Source organism: Prionailurus viverrinus, chromosome B3, assembly GCF_022837055.1.
Source record: "Prionailurus viverrinus isolate Anna chromosome B3, UM_Priviv_1.0, whole genome shotgun sequence".
Classification (NCBI taxonomy): domain Eukaryota; kingdom Metazoa; phylum Chordata; class Mammalia; order Carnivora; family Felidae; genus Prionailurus; species Prionailurus viverrinus.
Window position 1 is genome coordinate 105,977,834 of NC_062566.1, and position 19,071 is coordinate 105,996,904.

At 40.6% G+C, this 19,071-nt stretch overlaps 1 protein-coding gene across 11 annotated transcripts in view; it reads left to right on the forward strand.

Annotated features, from left to right (window-relative positions):
* SYNE2 (spectrin repeat containing nuclear envelope protein 2) overlaps window positions 1–19,071 on the forward strand; it is a 342,533-nt gene that overhangs the window by 84,722 nt on the left and 238,740 nt on the right. For all 11 annotated transcript variants that reach the window (XM_047864572.1, XM_047864571.1, XM_047864576.1 and 8 more), the window contains exons 7-10: window positions 4,943–5,124; window positions 9,777–9,973; window positions 14,536–14,636; window positions 17,279–17,380. In XM_047864572.1, the coding sequence (XP_047720528.1) occupies window positions 4,943–5,124; window positions 9,777–9,973; window positions 14,536–14,636; window positions 17,279–17,380 (582 nt within the window). The remainder of the gene's footprint in view (window positions 1–4,942; window positions 5,125–9,776; window positions 9,974–14,535; window positions 14,637–17,278; window positions 17,381–19,071) is intronic.

A 19,071-nucleotide genomic window follows, 5' to 3' on the forward strand; every position in this document is an offset into this window, starting at 1 on the left:
TCTGTTCTGATTACTACAGAATGAAATAAGTGTTATGCAAGAAGATTCAGTCCTGAGTTTCTTCCAGAAAAAGGACACTCTAACCCTTGACGGGTGGACCTTTGCCACTGATGTTATTTTGCAGTTGCAAATTGAATGCGGAATTATGGTATCTTGAATGATCTGCAGTGTCAGCACCACTGTCACTAGAACCTGCCGTGATCAAATTTTGTGTATTATTGTTCACTTACTTTGGCAGAAGAGAGGAAGCTTCCGGAGTCAATTTGTGAGAACCAACCCACTAAACTTTGTAGAATCTCCTAGTTTCGAGGACCCTTGTTCAATCTAGTAATCCCACAGCATTTCGTCCTGTCCCCAGACTGACTCCTTGATGAATTTCACTCCACAAATAATGTAAACACCTATTACGTTCTAGCTCTTGTGCCAGGACACCAAGAAAACAACAACAAAGACACTGTCGGTCCTGACCTTCTGATACTTACGATTGATAAATATGTTCTTCCAGACCCGGGATTCCGAATTCGTGCAGGTTTTCTGCAGTTACCTAAAAAGTTGCATGTTGTATCTCTCCATAATTACTTTGAAAATAATTTAAATAATGTGGGAAACAAATGTTATTTTATGAAAACCAGAAAATAACATAAGTACTTTGTATAAGATTTAAAACATGTAAGATAAGAACTGTGTATGATTTCTGGATACCTACGTTTGAAGTTGTAGTAAAATAAAATGCGTGAGGATGATGAAAACCAAGTTTAGAATTGTGTTTTTTGCCTCTGGGAGAGGAAGGAAATGGAATCACAGAGGGGAAGACAGAAGGCTTAAACTGTATCAGTGTTTTATTTTTTTAAAAAAACATGAACCAAATGTGGTAAAATGTTAAAATTTGACAATTCGTAGGTATTTGTTATATTTTTTTTCCTCCATACTTTCCAGGATATTTGAAGTATAATTAAAAATTTTAATACAGGTAATAAAAGGCAAATAGAATCACCTATAATTCTACCACTCTGTGATAACCACTAAATAATTTGCTGTGCAGTCTCCATGATACATGCAGTAGGAATGAACATATATATTTGTTTATGTTTGTATGTCCTAAACAGAATGGTCCTGCTATCCAAACTTTTCAACCTGTTCTAATGAACATCTATCTGAATTTATATGTGTGTTTTAATGGAGGCATGGTGTTCTCTTGTAAAGTGCTATATCTTATTAATGGACAGGCAGAATGCTCATAGTTTTATGATTATAAGCAATTCCAAAAAGACTACGCTCAGGGTAAAACTTTTGCGTACAATCTTCATTAGTTCCATGGGCCAAATTCTTAGAAGTAAAATTGTTGGGCCTTAAGTTTTGCTTTTTTTGGCTTCGCTTTACTGATGTAAATAAACTTTTGTTGAAGTATAACATACGTAGAGAAAAAGGTAGAGATCTTACATATAGAGCTGGATGTATTCTTGTCAATTAAATACATCCACGTAACCATCCCCCAAGATATAAATAGAAAACATTGCCTGAATCCCAGAGTTCCCATGTATTTCTCCCAGTCCTTACCCCCCTTCCCTGAAGAAACCACCACTTTGATCTCTATCGCTGTTTAGCTTAGCATCTTTACCTCCATATGAAGAGATTATAACTGAAGTGACTTACATATGCTGTATACTCTTTTGTGTTAGATTTCTTTCACTTAACATCATCTATGAGTTTCAACTTGTTGAAGCGTGCATTGCATCGGTAGGTCTTTCGTTGTTGTTGTTGTTGTTGAGTATAGTTAACGCACAATTAGTTACTTTAGTTTCAGGTGTAGAACTTTGTGGTTTGACAAGTTTATGCATTTTGCTGTGTTCACCACAAGTGTAACTACCGTCCATCTGTCCTGTTACGTCACGGTTATAATATCATTGCCTGGATTTCTTTCTTTTTCCTTGTGTGTGACTGTATCACTGCGTGACTGTGCCAGAGCTTACTTACTATTCCACTATTGATGGGCATTTCTCTTGTTGCCAGTTTTCAGCTGTTACGAATAAAGCCGCTAGCCCCATTCTTGTATATTTGCCTTTGGTGGTACAAGCCCTCATTTCTCTCGTATATATATCTAGGAGTGGATTTGCTCGGTCATAAGGCGTGTGATCTTCAGCTTTGGTAGGTAGTGCCAGTTAGTTTTTCAAAATGGTTGCCCTGATTTACCCTGTTACAGAGTTTGGAGATCCTTTCTCCAATCCCTGCAAATACTTGACATTAAAATTTTTTTATTTTAGCTGTGCTATCGCGTGTAATGATTTATAGAAATTTTACAATACATTCTGGGGGCGCCTGGGTGGCTCGGTCGGTTGTGTCTGACTTTGTCCCAGGTCATGATCTCGTAATTCGTGGGTTTGAACCCTGCATCTGGCTCTGTGCTGACAGCTCAGAGCTTGGAGCCTGCTTCAGATTCTCTCTCTCTCTCTCTCTCTCTCTCTCTCTCTCTCTGCCCTTCACATGCTCTCACTCTGTCTCTCAAAAATAAATGCTATATATATGTGTGTGTGTGTATCTATATCTATATCTATCTATATCTATATCTGGATGCAAGGATGCAATACAAGTCCTTTGTTGAGTGTATATGAATTGCAGATATCTTCTCTGATTCTGTGGCTTGCCTTCTCAATCTTTCAATGAATAGACATTCATGATTTTAATGTAGTTCAACTTTATCAACTTCCTTTTTTGGTGGCTAGTACGTTCTATGTCCTGTAAAGAAATCTTTTCCTTTGCTAACATCTTGGAGATATTCTCTTACACTCTTTTCTTGAAAAGTTCTGTCCAGTGGGAGTTTCTGCAATGATGGTAATGATCTGTAGCTGCACCGTACAGAACAGTAGCCACTGGTCTCTTGTGGCTATTGAACACTTGAAATGTGGCTAGTATGACCGAGGAACTAAATTTTAAATTTTATTTATTTAACTTAAATAATAGCCACATGTGGCTAGTGACTATCGTATTGGACAGCACAGTTCTGAAAGCTTAATTGTTTCGCATTTTTACATTTAGAGCTACAATCTTTCGAGAATGAATTTTTTTTTGAGCATGTTAGGTTAAAGCAGTCAAGATAATTTTCTTTGCATGTGGCTGTCCAGTTGACCCAACATCATGTATTGAAAAGACCATCATTGGGGCGCCTGGGTGGCGCAGTCGGTTAAGTGTCCGACTTCAGCCAGGTCACGATCTCGCGGTCTGTGAGTTCGAGCCCCGCATCGGGCTCTGGGCTGATGGCTCAGGGCCTGGAGCCTGTTTCCGATTCTGTGTCTCCCTCTCTCTCTGCCCCTCCCCCGTTCATGCTCTGTCTCTCTCTGTCCCAAAAATAAATAAACGTTGAAAAAAAAAATTTAAAAAAAAAAAAGAAAAGACCATCATTTTCCTACTGTCCTGTAGTGTCAGTAACTTCAAAAACCAAGTAACCATATATGTGTGGCTCCATTGTCAGATTGTCAGTTCTGTTCCATTGTTTATCCCTGCTGACCAATGCTATAGTATGTCTGTTTCTATAGTTATATAGAAAAGTCTTGATATCTGATAGTGTCCAACTTGTTCTTTGGGATCATCTTGGTTATTCCTTGCTATTTGCATTTTCATATAGTTTTTTAAATTGAGATGTAATTGGCATTTGCCATTGTGTAAGTTTAAGGTACACGGCATGTTGGTTTGATATTCATATGAGTTTTATAAATAACCTGTTCATTTACATACAATCTGTTGGAATTTTAATGAGGATTGCGTTGAATGTATAAGTTGGAAAAAGTTGGCATTGGTAAAATTTGCATTGTTTAATCTATGAATCCAGTATTTTTATTATTGCTCTGTCCAAAATATTTCATGTTCACTATGATTTCTTATTTGACCTATGGGTTCTCTAACATTCTATCGCTGAATATCCAAATAGTTGGGGATTTTGTTTGTTATACCTTTGTTACTGATTTCTAGCTTAATTTCATTGTGGTCAGAGAATACCATCTGAATGGTTTCAGTTCTTCAAAACTGCTGAAACTTGTTTTATGGCTCAATTTTAGTAAATATTTTATATGGATTTGAAAAGAATGTTGATTCTGCCATTTGAGGTACAATGGAGTATGCCAATCAGATCAGGTTTATTAATTGTGTTGGTCACATCTACTGTTACTGGTTGTCTGGAGAATCTATTAATTATTAAGAGAAGTGCACTTCTCTCAATAATACATGTTACTATGTTTGTAGGTTTGTCTTTTAAAGTTTTCCATAGGTGTTATCTTACTGCCTCCAAAAAATCGGAACGAATTTTTGTGTTTACCAGCAACATGGAAAAATCCAGTTTCTCACATTCTCACTAGATGATAACATCACTAGATGTTATCTTTAAAAATTTTTTGCCTGTGTTATAAATGAAGGAACTGTCCCTCTTGCTGTATACATTTTGCTTTCTTAAATGACTAGTGAGGTGATTTTTTACATATTTGATGGCAATTTTTTTTTTTCTTTTTTGGGACTCATATATTTGACTATTTTGTTCTGTATGTGTTTTTGTTTCCTATTGGTTTGTAATCAAGGATGCGTTCTAACTGGCCCAGTCTCTTGGAAGGCACTCTAGAGTAGGGTCTCAGCTTAGGTCAATTCAGTTGAGAGTGACAGGTGTTGAGCACCCGAGAAGTGCTCTGTAAGCATGTTGGGGGGATGAATAGGGGCTTGCCCTCGGTGGAATGAAATGCCTGAACAAGGGCAGGAGCAACCCAAGTCCACTGAAAGAAAGCCTAAGCGTAGCCCGAGATTCCAAATGCTGTTATTCAAGGATTTGTCCGGTGCTTTTTCCACCATGAGTAGGCTCTCACTGCTACCTGATTCCTTTCAGGTCTTGTTTTGGCTGAAGGTTTAGCCTCAATGCTTTTAACTTCTGATTTGTATGTGTCGACTATTATTATGTGTTCCTTAGATCGAAGAGCTTGCCCGGACTCTTTCTTGCAATTACAATCAACCTTCCTTGGACAGTGTGAGTGTGGCTGACTCATCTCCTACCTCAAGTCCTCCAGCCAAGAAATGCTCCAAAGCCCAAGAAAGATGGCAGATGTCTGCAAAGAAGGCTCTTCTCTTGTGGGCTCAGGAGCAATGTGCCCCGTAAGTAGTTTGCTCTGACCACGGGAGACACACAGGGTGACTTTACCCGCTAACACAACCTTACTGACTCCAGGTCTGAAAATAAGGCTGACTGGGTATATAACATACGTCGGAACACTTCCCTCTCCTAAAAGGAAAATGTTTACTATCCTCCTTTCTTTTGGAGTGAATGTTCCAAATGTAGAGGTTCGTGAACTCAGCCACACTAGGAGCTTTTTAAAAGTCAGGACTACATTTTTCTTGACTGTGTATCCCCAAAAGCTAGCACAATGTAAGTTCCTGGTAGGCGCTCCATAAATGCGTATTGAATGAATAAATGAACAAATGAAGGAATAAGGAATCAACACATAAAATTATCCCTTGGAACTGTATAGGACTACATTAAAACACCACAGTCCCCATTGTTTAGAAATTTGTAGCTCAGTCAAGGAACAGAAGCCAGAAAATAGGAGGTTTTTTTTTTTGTTTTTTGTTTTTTTAAGTGGGGATGATGATAGCAAGTTAGTGTCCGGAAATTCTGTTTTATAAAGAAAAAGGTTTGCTCTTGGCAGACATTTACTATTTCATTTTAAACACTTGCTGGGATGGGATTTAGGAAAAATAAGGAGTTAGGATGCAGAACTCCCTGTGAGATGAGCTGTAGAGTTCAAATGGCCTTTCTTCTCCCATCGTAGCATGGTCTGCATAAATAGAGGCATAACTGTGTCACTAAGACCTCGCAAATGGTGGGCTTCTGAGTAACTTCTTCCCAGTAGTAGGCTAGGATGTTAACTTCTGCCTCTGGCCTTTCTTTCTTTTTTTTTTTTTCAACGTTTATTTATTTTTGGGACAGAGAGAGACAGAGCATGAACGGGCGAGGGGCAGAGAGAGAGAGGGAGACACAGAATCGGAAACAGGCTCCAGGCTCTGAGCCATCAGTCCAGAGCCCAACGCGGGGCTCGAACTCACCGCGAGATCGTGACCTGGCTGAAGTCGGACGCTTAACCGACTGCGCCACCCAGGCGCCCCAACCTTTCTTTAGTTGTCATGCATCCTCTGTATTTCGTGAAGGACAAAAAGACATACAGATCTTACGAGGTTTTACATACAGCAAGTGGACTTTTTCTTGAATCTTCTAGAGACGGTTTTACTTCCGTTTTCTATATTTTTTAATCCAAAAGAATCCGAAATAAATAATAATAATAATTCTATATTTTTTAATCGAAAATAATAATGTGTGAAGAGCATTATCAAATCATATTCAGACTTGTTTCATTTATCTGTAAATAAATTTCAAACCACTTGGAAGTCCAAATGTTTTGCCACAGTTTACCTTTTCTCCATGTCTTTCCCTACTTTCCAACTATGAGCTGTGCTAAACTTGTCAAGATGTAGTGAATCCTTCTGAAGTAACTCATCAGGAGTTTATTCTAGTTTGGGCCCTCATTGGTGGCATTTTTAGGGGGCTTACTTAGATATTCTATGTGTCCCAGGAACTCATCCGAGATCCAGACTATGGGGAGACTATGTTGTAAGAAATGTGTCGTGTTCTCTCGTTTCTGAAGGAGATGAAGCGGGGACCCGGTTTGCAACTTCTAAATGAGCTGAGGTCCTGCCAGTCACTCTGGAGCCCTAACCCGCCCTCTCTAACACCTGGCAGCAGCTTGTTCTCTGTGGGATTGGCATCCACTCGTCAGTGCAGAGCCCATCTCACAGCCTGGGGCTTTATTGAGGGCAGCGCCTGCCAGTCAGCACTTAGCCGGTTCTGATCCCCGCTCTGCCCTGCCCTTGGCCCCAGGCATCCCTTTAGCCAGTTGCACTTAGTGTTCTGAAGCCTGGAGCCTGCGCTCGGGCTCCCAGCAGTTTCTAACTGGTGACTTCAGCTACTGAATCTCTTTGCGTTGGAGTTTCCTCAATCATAAAACTGTGGACAATACTAACACTTCATAGCGTTATTAGGTATATTATAAAAATTATTTTTTAAGTATTTAGAACAGTTTCTGAACGAAGTGTGGACCACATAAAGATTTGTTAAGCAAGACAAAAATTGCCAAATGCCATGTAGTTTTATCACAGTCATAGTTTAGGCGTTTTTTCCTAAGAGGTTCAGGAAAGCCCAGGTCATCTGAAGTTGACTATTTCTCGAGTGGTTTTTCTCATTTGATTGATACCTTAAATGGGTCCATTGAATTTCCTCGTATTTTTTATGACATATTAAAGGAAAATACAGTTGTCCTGGATTATTTCCCACATAGGCAACTGTGCTCTTAAAACATCTTCACTGGGGGCGCCTGGGTGGCTCAGTCGGTTAAGCGTCCAACTTCGGCTCAGGTCACGATCTCGCGTTCCGTGAGTTCGACCCCGCGTTGGGCTCTGTGCTGCCGGCTCAGAGCCTGGAGCCTGTTTCAGATTCTGTGTCTCCCTCTCTCTGACCCCCCCCCGTTCATGCTCTGTCTCTCCCTGTCTCAAAAATAAATAAAACGCTAAAAAAAAAATTAAAAAAAAAACATCTTCACTGATCCCTTGTCAAATGCAGAGTTGTGATTGATGGAATGATTTGAAATATATATATTAAGCACATTTATATGCCAGCTACCATTTGGGGATGAGTCTACTGTAGGAGACAAGGAGGACACGGCCCTTGCTTTCTAGGGGCTTGGCCCACAGCAGATGGATCAATGTCATAACTACGGTTGGCAGTAAGGTCAGGAAGGACTTACGATGATTGAGAATGTCAAAGGTGGGAGGGTGGCTTTTATCTGAGGCGCCCATGGAGCACCTTTCTGAGAAAGAGACCTTTGAGTGAGGACTGAAGGAGAAGGCTTCAGGTGTATGAAGATCTGGGAGAAAGAGCATCCGCACAGAGGGATTAAAAGGAGCGTGTGGGTGCCTGGGTGGCGCAGTCGGTTGAGCATCCCACTCTTGTTTTTGGCTCGTCATGACCCCAAGGTTGTGGGATCGAGTCCCGTGAGTCCCGTGTTGGGCTCTGTGCTGGGCATTGAGCCTGCTTTATACTCTCTCTCACTCTCTCTTTCTCTCTGTCTTTCTCTCTTCCCCTCTCCCTCTGTCTCTCACCCCCATTTGCACTCTCTCTCTAAAATAAAACTTAAAAAAGAGCACGGTGTTGAGAAAGGAACGAAGGCAGAGTGGCTCCAGCATTGTAAGAGAGGGAGATACAAGGGTGGAAGTTGTAGGCAGGGGACAAACTATGTTAGGCCTCGTGGGCCAGACTGAGAGATGTTATTCCGATAATCTATGGCAGGGTTTTGTTTGTGAGAGAGAGAGAGAGAGAGAGAGAGAGAGAGAGCGAGCATAGGTGGGAGAGGAGCAGAGAGGGAGGGGGAGAGAGAGAGAGAGAATTTTAAGCATGCCCAACTCAGGGCTGAATCTCATGATGGTGAGATCACAACCTGAGCTGAAATCAAGAGTTGGCTACTTAACCGACTGAGCCACCCAAGCCCCCGACAGGGTTGTCTTTTTTTTTTTTAATTTTTTTTTTAACGTTTTATTTATTTTTGAGACAGAGAGAGACAGAGCATGAACGGGGGAGGGTCAGAGAGAGAGGGAGACACAGAATCGGAAGCAGGCTCCAGGCTCCGAGCCATCAGCCCAGAGCCTGACGCGGGGCTCGAACTCACGGACCACGAGATCGTGACCTGGCTGAAGTCGGACGCTCAACCGACTGCGCCACCCAGGCGCCCCAGGGTTTTTGTTTTTGAAAAAAAAATTTTTTTATTGTAGTAAAACATGTAGAACATAAAATTTACCATTTTAACATTTTTAAATGTCCAGTTCGGTGGCATTAAGTACATTCATACTGTGATGTAACCATCACCACTATCCATCTCCAGAACTTTTCTCATCTTATGAAACTAAAACTCTCTCCCAGCCTTTCCTCCCGTAGCCAGTGGTCTACTTTTCTTTATCTATGAATTTCACTACTCAAGGTGCCTTACATGAGTGGAATCATACAGGATTTGCTCTTTGGTGACTGGTTTCTTATACTCTGCATAATACCGTCAAGGTTCTTCCATGTTGTAAGATGGGTCAGAACGTCTTTCTTTTTTAGGGCCGAATAATATTCCACTATATCAATACATCACAGTCTGTTCATCCATTCATCTGTGATGACTAGTTTTAAGCAGAGGAGTGATAATCTACTGACCATTAAAGTGGCACAATGTGTCATATAATTTGTTCTAACGAGAAAAAAATTGTTTCCACTAGTGAAAGGAACTTAATTACACGTAGAAGTCTAAAGCCAGTGCCGAGTCAACAGATTCCTGAATGAAGAGCATTAAACTTGTGTGGCTGTTGTCACTTGGAGGGCTTTTGGAGACACAGATTTCAGACCTACCTGCGGAGTTTAATGCAGTAGGTTTGGGGTTGCATCCGACTGAGAATTTGTATTTCTAGCACTTGCAGCCCAGGTGACGCTGATGCTGCTGGTCCAAGGGCCACACTTTGAGCACCAATGTTCTGCGGTAACATGAGCCTCATCAAAGCTGGCATTTCACTTTAATATGACCACAAGATTAAAATAAAATGTTTTCCTAGGGTATGTGATGTATTTGATTCACTGAACTCTGTTTTCATTACTATTGAATATGGTGGATGTGCTTTGACGTATTCTTTTAAATAGTATTTATCATGTTTTTGTCCTTTCGTGATAGGTGTGAGTCTGTCAGTGTGACAGATTTTAAGTCAAGCTGGAGAAATGGGATGGCTTTTTTGGCTGTCATTCATGCCTTGCGACCAGACCTAATTGACATGAAGACAGTGAAGCATAGATCCAACAAAGACAATCTGAAAGAGGCCTTTGGAATTGCCGAACGGGAATTTAAAATCCCCAAGTTGCTAGAACCAGAAGGTAAAGAAGCTTCTTTCTTTTTAAAACGCTGTCCAGTGTGAAGTTGGCTGGGAAATGTAAACAGTACCTCTACATAAATAAACATAACGGTATTATCGCCCCGGAGGGTTTAATAACTTAAACTCTTTATTAAATTTCATGACACTAAGAATTCCTACCAATTCATTAACTTCAGTAATTGCCAGGATGACAAGACAGCTGAAAGCAAGCAATGCTATTATTGGAAATAATTTGAGTCTTTGTCTTAGTTTTCTTTCATTGTGTTCTACATTGTGTTCCCTTGATTCTGTTATTCTGTTCTAAAAGCTCCCTGGTAAGACCGTTCTTTGGGTTAACGTATTTCCCCTCTCCACTCTTTCCCCCTAGGTAAAGCTGAACTTCTTTGAGGACAGAAACTCTTGTTTGTTTGTTTCGCCCTCTGTGGCTGGCTAGGCTTTGCTGTGATTATGCTCGACACATTGTGTGGTATGGTTAACGACCACAGCAAAATCCTAAATATGGGTTTTGTTCAAGGAGATGATTATGCTAACTTCACAAAGTTAAGATTAAGATGATTTAATTCTTTGGAAAAGCACTTTGCTGTGGGTTGTATTGTTTCTTAATGTACCAACGCTGATTAAAAATCCCAGTAAGCTCATAAAAGGGGTGTGTAGGATTCGCGAAGATTACAGTGCACCGACAAATTAAGAAGTATACATTCTAGTCTCAGCTGTACAACCAGGGGTGTGTAGGTAATGTGTGACTGGGTCTCCAGAGCAATGTGTGTGTGTGCCTGAGCGTGTGTGGATACGTACACACGTCTATCACAAATATTACTAATATAAGGCACACGTAGCACACAGTTTACAAATGATAAGAAAATGTGTGATACACTTCATTAGGAATTCCACATAGCCCCAGATGTTTTTGTTGATTTTCACCAAACGCTTGTATCTACCTGCAGCCAACTTATGGTTGCGGTCGCTGGACACATGGAGTCCTGACATGAATGTTAGCAAATAATTGTCTTTACATTCATGAGTAAGTACGACAATAAAGATGTTTGTTGGAACTTGACTTGTTCTTCAACATGTGAATGACTTTTTTTGCTGAACCTAATATTGGAAGAATATTTCCTCAATTTTTTGTGCAACTTCACAGCTCTAGATAGGACATGCTTTTTTTTTTTTTTTTTTTTTTTGTCTTTCAGAGTTTACTTATTGTGAGAGAGGGAGAGAGAGCACGCAAGCGGGGTAGAGGCAGAGAGAAAGGGAGAGAGAGAGAGAATCCGAAGCAAGTTCCACACTGGCAATGCAGAGCCCGACTTGGGGCTCTATCTCACAAACGGTGGGATCATGACCTGAGCCCAGATCAAGAGTCCGATGCTTAACCGACTGAGCCACCCAGGTGCCCCTAGACAGGACGTACTTTTAAGCTTAACGTGCGTTATTAACATTTTCTCCATCCCTTTCTTTATAATCAATATACAAGAAATCAAGCCCTCATTTGCTGATTTTTGTGGTTGTGTGTGGTTTGAACATTGCCACCACGGCCGATTCCGGTGTGAAGTCACTGAACACGGAGTAGGGAAAAGATGTGCAACCCTAACGCACCATTATGTAGTTTTCTTTTTCTTTCTTTTTTTTTTTTTAATGCAGTTTTCTATCTTACAGGTGCAACAGAGGTAAGTAACCTCAAGAGCACCGGTAATAGTAAAATGTGGTAAAATAGTTGGGAAGTGGTGAGTTTTGAGTGTTTATTACATTTGTTTTAATATGTTTTATTTGATTGTTCATGTATATAATTTAATTTTTTTTAATTAAAAAAAAAATCACTTGGCTGAGGTAGTGTTTGCCAGGTTGCTTCCCTGTGAAGCGATTTTTTTTTTTTTTTGTTTCCCTCTTCCTGTGTTGTACTCTTTGGGAAGTTGGTATGTGTAGCCGACACTTAGGAGGGGGAGGGGCAGAGAGAGCGAGAGAGAGGAAGACACAGAATCTGAAGCAGGCTCCAGGCTCTGAGCTGTCAGCACAGAACCTGATGCGGGGCTCGAACCCACCAGCCGTGAGATCACGACCTGAGCCGAAGTTGGACACTTAACCGGCTGAGCCCCCCAGGTGCCCCTCCAACCATTTATTTATATCAATATGGGCTTATGGACATTTCATTTTCTACTTTGGGTTGTAACCTAATACTGTTTTGTGTATTTAACTGCTCAAATTAAAAAACATTTTTTTAACTCAAAGATTCAGCCATTAGGAGCTCTTTTAGCTAGCTCCTTTGCCCCTTTGACATACTGCCCTCCATGTGGCGTTTCCTTGTTTGCTTTTGAGCACATCCCTATTTCCTGGCGCTGCAAGATGCTCCAGGCTCATCTTGGATGTTTCCTACCCCAGTGGGATCAACCGTCTCCCCAGGGAGTACCGGTTTCTTTTACTGGAGAATGGGATTAGAAGCTGAGATCTGGGCACTAGCTATGTGGGGTCTTAGCCTTCTTGGACCTCAGTTGAATTAGGTGGTATTTCTAAGTTGAGAGTTAGCCTAATGGTTTCATGTTTTTGTATATTAGGTTTGTCATTGCTCTGGTTTATGTTGCTTGTTGATAATTCTTCTTGTTAACTCTCCCTTCCTTATTTGTTCTCGCCTCCCTTTTCTTTCTTTCTTCCTTTTCTCCCATTCTTTGTCTTTTCTCTTTCCTTTTTGGCTTTTCATTATCTTTTTTCTTTTCTTTGGGTTTCCTCATGTTTTGTTTTATCCCCTTGTCTGATTACTATTTGTTTTTTTAATACTCCTTTCATGTTGTGATTCTCTAAATATCAGTGTAAAATATTTTTTCTCTTTTAGTATGTAAAAGTAATTCAGCAAATAATGTGACAGTATAAAAAAGCCAAATTTCCACTGTATAAATGGTTGCCCATAATTCACTTTAAATAGCTTAAACAATAGCTCAAAATGTGAAATACGTCATTATTTCTGCAAACTAAATGCTGTTGTCATATTTGAATAAGAGAATTATCTTTTGACAATTTTATTAAAACATTTAATCACTGTGTATAACTTCATATACAATAAAGCTTTTATTTATTTTTAATTTTTTCATGCAATAAAGTTTTTGAAAAGAAACATCTAGTTAAGCCAGTATAATTATTTTATGTATCTCTTGATGTACTTTTACTTTTTTTTACTTACACTTTTTTTCAGTAAAAGAATAACTCTGCTCTTAGGGATCCTTCCTTTATTGAAACTCCACCCCTAACTTTTTATCGATACCTTTTATATGTCTACTGTGTTGAATCTTTTAATTTGGATATAGATTAGATTCATGTTCTCCCTCAGCCTACTTAGAATAGTCATTGGGTCCAGTAAACACATTTGCTGAAGCATGCATAGTGTGTTATATTTCTTTGTTGTTTGTTTTTTTCCTAACAGTAAGCTCCTTGAGGGGCAGATCATGTCCTCAGGCATCTAGCATTTACTTAAGTGTCTTGCATCCACTTGTTGAATGAATTGAGGGCAAAAATGAGCCTTACATATCTTGCTTGTGACCTGCATTTGTTGACTCTCTACAAATATTTGATGAGTTTATTTTAACTGAATTAATAATCACAAAAGGAGTGCCTGGGTGGCTCAGTCGGTTAAGCGTCCAACTTCAGCTCAAGTCATGATCTCACGTTTTGTGGGTTTGAGCCCTGCACTGGGCTCTGTGCTGACAGCTCAGAGCCTGGAGCCTGCTTTGGATTCTGTGTCTCCCTCTTTCTCTGCCCTCCCCTGCTCTTGCTCTCTCTCTCTCTCTCAAAAATAAATAAACATTAAAAAAATCAAAAATAAATAAACACAAATGATTTCCTTTTCAATATCTTCGTAGTTGTTTTGGCAACATATCAAAAGATAGCCCAAAATTATGTGTTCATTTTGTCTGTAACATATTGTGATCCCTTTGGATTTTGTGATCTATCTAATTTGTTTTATGTCTGGAGAAGGTCTGCACTTATGGAATTTATAATATTTTTACTTTGTTTAAATTCAGCATTTTCCAATGTTTTTTCACCACGGACTTTGTTAATGCAGTACAAAGACTGGCCCACAAGGCTCTGAGTAATTACATTTGTTCCACAAATGAACAAATAAAATCTTGTGGATGTCTTGAATAAGTCTTCCATAGAACCTATGCTTTTGGAAATGCTCTACTGCGCACTTCCTGAGACTGGTGTGACAGGAGTGGGTTCTAGCTGCTGTACGTTCCTACACTCTACACTCCTGGAGGAGTTTCCATACCGTGTCTCTGAAAAGCTGTATTTTCTCTGTTCCACTCTCCCGCTCTACTTACGCTCTTCTGCCTACAACAGGCGTAGTGGAAATTGAGGCTGTGCATTTACTACTGCCAGGGTTCAACTCAGCTCTGACTCTGGATCTAAGCTCTTAGCCAATGCACAGCTTTGGAGCAAGGGCGACTGACCACAGAGATTTGCACGGCTGGCTAGCTGCTTTGGTTTATTCCAAGGCTATCTCATGGCATGGCCTGTTCTTGGGTAGTAATTGTAGGAAATCACATCTATGGCTAATTGATCCTGTGGCACATCTTGCAGATGTGGACGTTGTTAATCCTGATGAAAAGTCAATCATGACTTATGTGGCACAATTTCTACGGTATTCGAAGGACGCATCTGGGACTGGAGCTGAAGCTCAGGTATGTCCTCATAAGTATGTCTCAAGCTCATTTTTGTTGTATGCTACCAATGGCTTCATTCTAAAAATTGAGGTATAATTTGCACCTAGAGCTGAAATGTGCAGTTCTATGAATTTTGACAAATGCATACACCCAGGTAACCCATATAACAATCATGATGTAACACGTTTCTCTTACCCAGAATGTTCCAGTGTTCCTCTTTCCTGTCTGTACTCCGCACCCCAGGCAACCAGTGTTCCGGTTTCTTTCACTGTGGATTTATTTCGCCTGTTTTTTTTTTTCTTTTTTCATTTTTAAGCTAAAAGTGGTAATTTATTAAACTTTGCTGACTTATCGAAAATAACTTTTACATAGACGCCGTATAGGACAAATTACGTTTAGCACTGGAACTTGAAAAGTTCTAGAGCTACCTCATTTTTGTCTATTTTGATTTTCACAGCTTTTTAAAGATTTAATCCACATATCATAAAATAAACCATTTAAAGTTTACAATTCAGGGTTGCCTGGGTGGCTCAGGCAGGTAAGCATCTGACTTCCGCCCAGGTCATGATCTCACAGCTCATGAGTTTGAGCCCCGCGTCGAGCCTGGAGCCTGCTTCAGATTCTGTGTCTCCTTCTCTCTGCCTCTCCCCTTCTCGTGCTCTGTCTGTCTGTATCTCTCTCTCTCTCTCTCTCTCAAAAATAAGTAAACATTACAAAAAATTAAAGTTTATAATTCAGTGGTTTTTGGCATATTTACTTACTTGTGCAACTATCACCACAATCTAATTTTAGCTACATATACCTGGGATCATATTATTTATTTGTTTGTTTGTTTATGTTTATTTATTTATTTTGAGAGAGAGCAAGAGATTGTGGGAGGGGCAGAGAGAGAGGGGGAGAGAGAGAATCCCAAACATGCTCCGTGCCGTTAGCACAGAACCCAACATGGGACTCGAACTCATGAACTGTGAGATCAAGGCCTGAGCCAAGATCCAGAGTCAGATGCTTAACTGACTGAGTCACCCAGGCACCCCTGGGATCATATAATTTATAAAAATGGAAGCAGTGTGTTCTACTCTTGATCTTTGTTTGTTGAGGTACTCTTGAATCACTATCAGTTTGCCATTTGATTATTCAATTTTTTCCTTTGACTTTCAGTCAGGTACACGAAATATTGTGGGTGGAAATTTCACAAAAATCACTGAGCAGAAATGAAAATAAACAATTATTTTCTGCTGCTTTGAAGATAAATGAGTGCTGTGAATTTAGTAAACTTTTTGAATATTACTATTTTTAATTTTTTAAATGTTTATTTATTTTTGAGAGAGAGAGAGACAGAAACAGAGTGTGAGCAGGTGAGGGGCAGAGAGAGAAGGAGACACAGAATCAGAACTAGGTTCCCGGCTCTGAGCTGTCAGCATAGAGCCCGATGCAGGGCTCTAACTCACGAACCGTGAGATCACGACCCGAGCGAAGTCAGATGCTTAACCGACTGAGCCACCCAGGCGTCCCCGAATATTATTTTAATATTTATTTAGACTGCTTCCTCAGACATGTTTACAAGCGATCATATTATCACATTGTATGTGACAAACTTGGGCCTAGGTTTTCCCAACCATTATGTTTGAGGCTCTGTGCTAGATTGTTGCTGACTCTGGAACAGAGACTCAAGCTGAGACTGAGGCCTATAGTTCAGTTCACTTATTCCTGACCTGCTGAGGAGCTACTCTTTTCTAAGTAATTTTCTTATTAAAAAATAAAATGAAAAATTAAACTGTCCATGAAATCAGATGCAAAAATATATAGAAAACACTCCTACTTAATAGAGAAAAAGTAAATGAAGTTTAAAGGGAATGAAAATAAGATGTAATGTCTTTTGCTTTATCCTCTGGCAGTGAAATTAACTTTTGAATGTAAGCAGGCAAGAATCTAGGAAAAAAGAATTGTTGCTCACATCCGTATGATAGAACCAAAACCTTTAGTAGTTATTTTTAGGGTCTTTAAAATGCTTAAGATATTTAAAAAAATTTTTTTAATGTTTATATTTGAGAGAGAGAGAGAGAGCGAGACAAAGTGTGAGTCGAGGAGGGGGAGAGGGAGAGAGAGAGAGAGGGAGATACAGAATCCGAAGCACGCTGCAGGCTCTGAACTGTCGGCACAGAGGCTGACGTGGGGCTCGAACCCATGAACTGTGAGATCATGAGCTGAGCCGACATCTGATGCTCAAATCGACTGAGCCACACAGGTGCCCCTGCCTAAGATATTTTTGATGTCCGTGTATTTGGGTGTCAGCATCTCTTTATTAACCCTATTTAGATGTATCGGAAAGCAGTATTCTGAAATGCTTACTATGGGTAAGTAGTTTAGAATAATGTTCTTCAGAATTGCGGGATAATGGGAGTGGCTAAGCCAAAAAAAAAAAAAATCAGGGGCTGGCATGCCCTGTTGCTTTAGCACATAATGTTCAGGTGCTAGTTTCAATCCGTTTTAAAATTCAAGGTGTTAGGTGGAAAAGCAGACTTCCTCTTCGGCACAAGGAGGCATTGGTGTGTAATGCTTGCATTATTTCACTGACATTTGAAGTTGCTAATTTTACTGTTAAAAAGAAAAATCTCCAAGTCTATTTAGGATAGAGTGTTAAATGTGTGTGTGAATTATAGGGAAAGGTGAAAGATGCTGTGGTCTGGTTGACTCTACAAGAGAAAAAACTACAGAAAGTGCTAAAGGATTCAGAAAATGAGACCTGCTCTAAAAAGTATGATGTAAGTATGATTTTAAACAGCAATTTGTTTGCAGCTTACTCTTAGGGAAGAGTAGGATGTTTTTGGGAAAAAAAAGTCTTGCAGAGTTAATTACATAAATGCTAAACTAACTTCAAGTTTTAGCATCATGTTCTAGGACAGTGCTTCTCAAGTTTTAATGTGCACGTGAACTCCCTGGGGAATCTTGTTAAAATGCGGATTTTTTTTTTTTAAAGTTTATTTATTTACTTTGAGAGAGAGAGAGAGAGGGAGAGCATGAGCAGGGGAGGGGCAGAGAGATAGAGGGAGAGAATCCCAAGCAGTCTGTGCGCTGTTAGCACAGAGCCCAACTCGGGGCTCAATCTCCCGAATCGTGAGATCGTGACCTGAATCGAGAAGAAGTTGCTTAACTGACTGAGCCACCCAGGTGCCCCTAAGATGCAGATTCTAATTCAGTAGACCTGGGGAGGGGCCTGAGATTCTGCATTTCCAGCAAGCTTTCAGGTGTTGCTAATACTTGGTCCTTAAGGTACCTTGAATAGTGAGATTTTATAGCAGGGCGTGGCAAACTGGTCTGTGGGCCCCACCAATTTGGTAAATCAGGTACTCCTGGAACACAGCCATGCCCATGAAGGTATGGTCTGTGGCTGCCTTTGCACTGCAACACCAGAGTCAAATAGTGGCAATAGAGACCGTATGGCCCTCAAGCCTAGGCATTTCCTGTCTTGCCTCTAACAGTAAAAGTTTTCCAGTCCCCAGTCTAGAGCAGAACTAGGTTATATGGAATGGGAAAAAAAAGATCAAGAAGTAAAAAATGAAGCCAACCCCAAGTTACAACCCCCAAGTGTAGGGCCTCAACCGAGAAGCCCTTTGAGGAAGAACGACAACTATGATTGTCACCACATTTGAATATCTGCAGTGTACCAGGCACCTTGCTGATGAGCATTTTACGCATCACAGCATCTTGCTGAACGTGGTGGTGTCATTCCACGACACCCGAGGTTACACAGCTACTGCCAGGGAGAGGCGGGTTCGCGTGAAGTCTAGCCTCGAAGACCCAGCTCTCTATTTCGTGGGGTTCCTCCTGGGTGACCAGGAGAACCTGTATCATCTTGAAGGAGCCTAACAGGAGCCGAGATGAGGATTTTTCAGCCCTGTTCCTTAGAACCCACGGTCCCTGCAGCTCTGCTCCCCATCGGATTTCCACTGGGAATAGAGCAGGGGTACGGTCATGTGCTTGCTCTGCACTTAGCACCTGCAGGCTGAGCGGGCGAGTTGGATGAATCCAGCCTGTCCCACGCCAACATTCAGCGGATTGTGTAGCTTACTGGCAACAGCATCCTTTTTGGTTTAGAGGCATCAGGGCAGAAAGGGATGGGATGTTCTCGTCCTCCTTCCATCTGGACCGTACAGGTCCAGGTTTTTGTGCTGCTTCCATCTTTGGCCTGATATTTTTTTTTATTGACAAGAGACCCAGCGTCCCCGGAAGTGCTTTACTCTCACCTACCTCTTTGATTTAGTAAGGCACCACAGATTCCGCTTTCTTGAATAAAAGGCCTTAGGGAGTTATTAGGGGTGAGAAAGAATTATAGTAATTATCCCTTGGTTTGCTCATAAAACTTAATCTTTCCCCAAATTCTATTTATTTATTTACTTTTTAAGGTAAGCTCTGCATCCACCATGGGGCTTGAACGCACGACCCCAAGATCAAG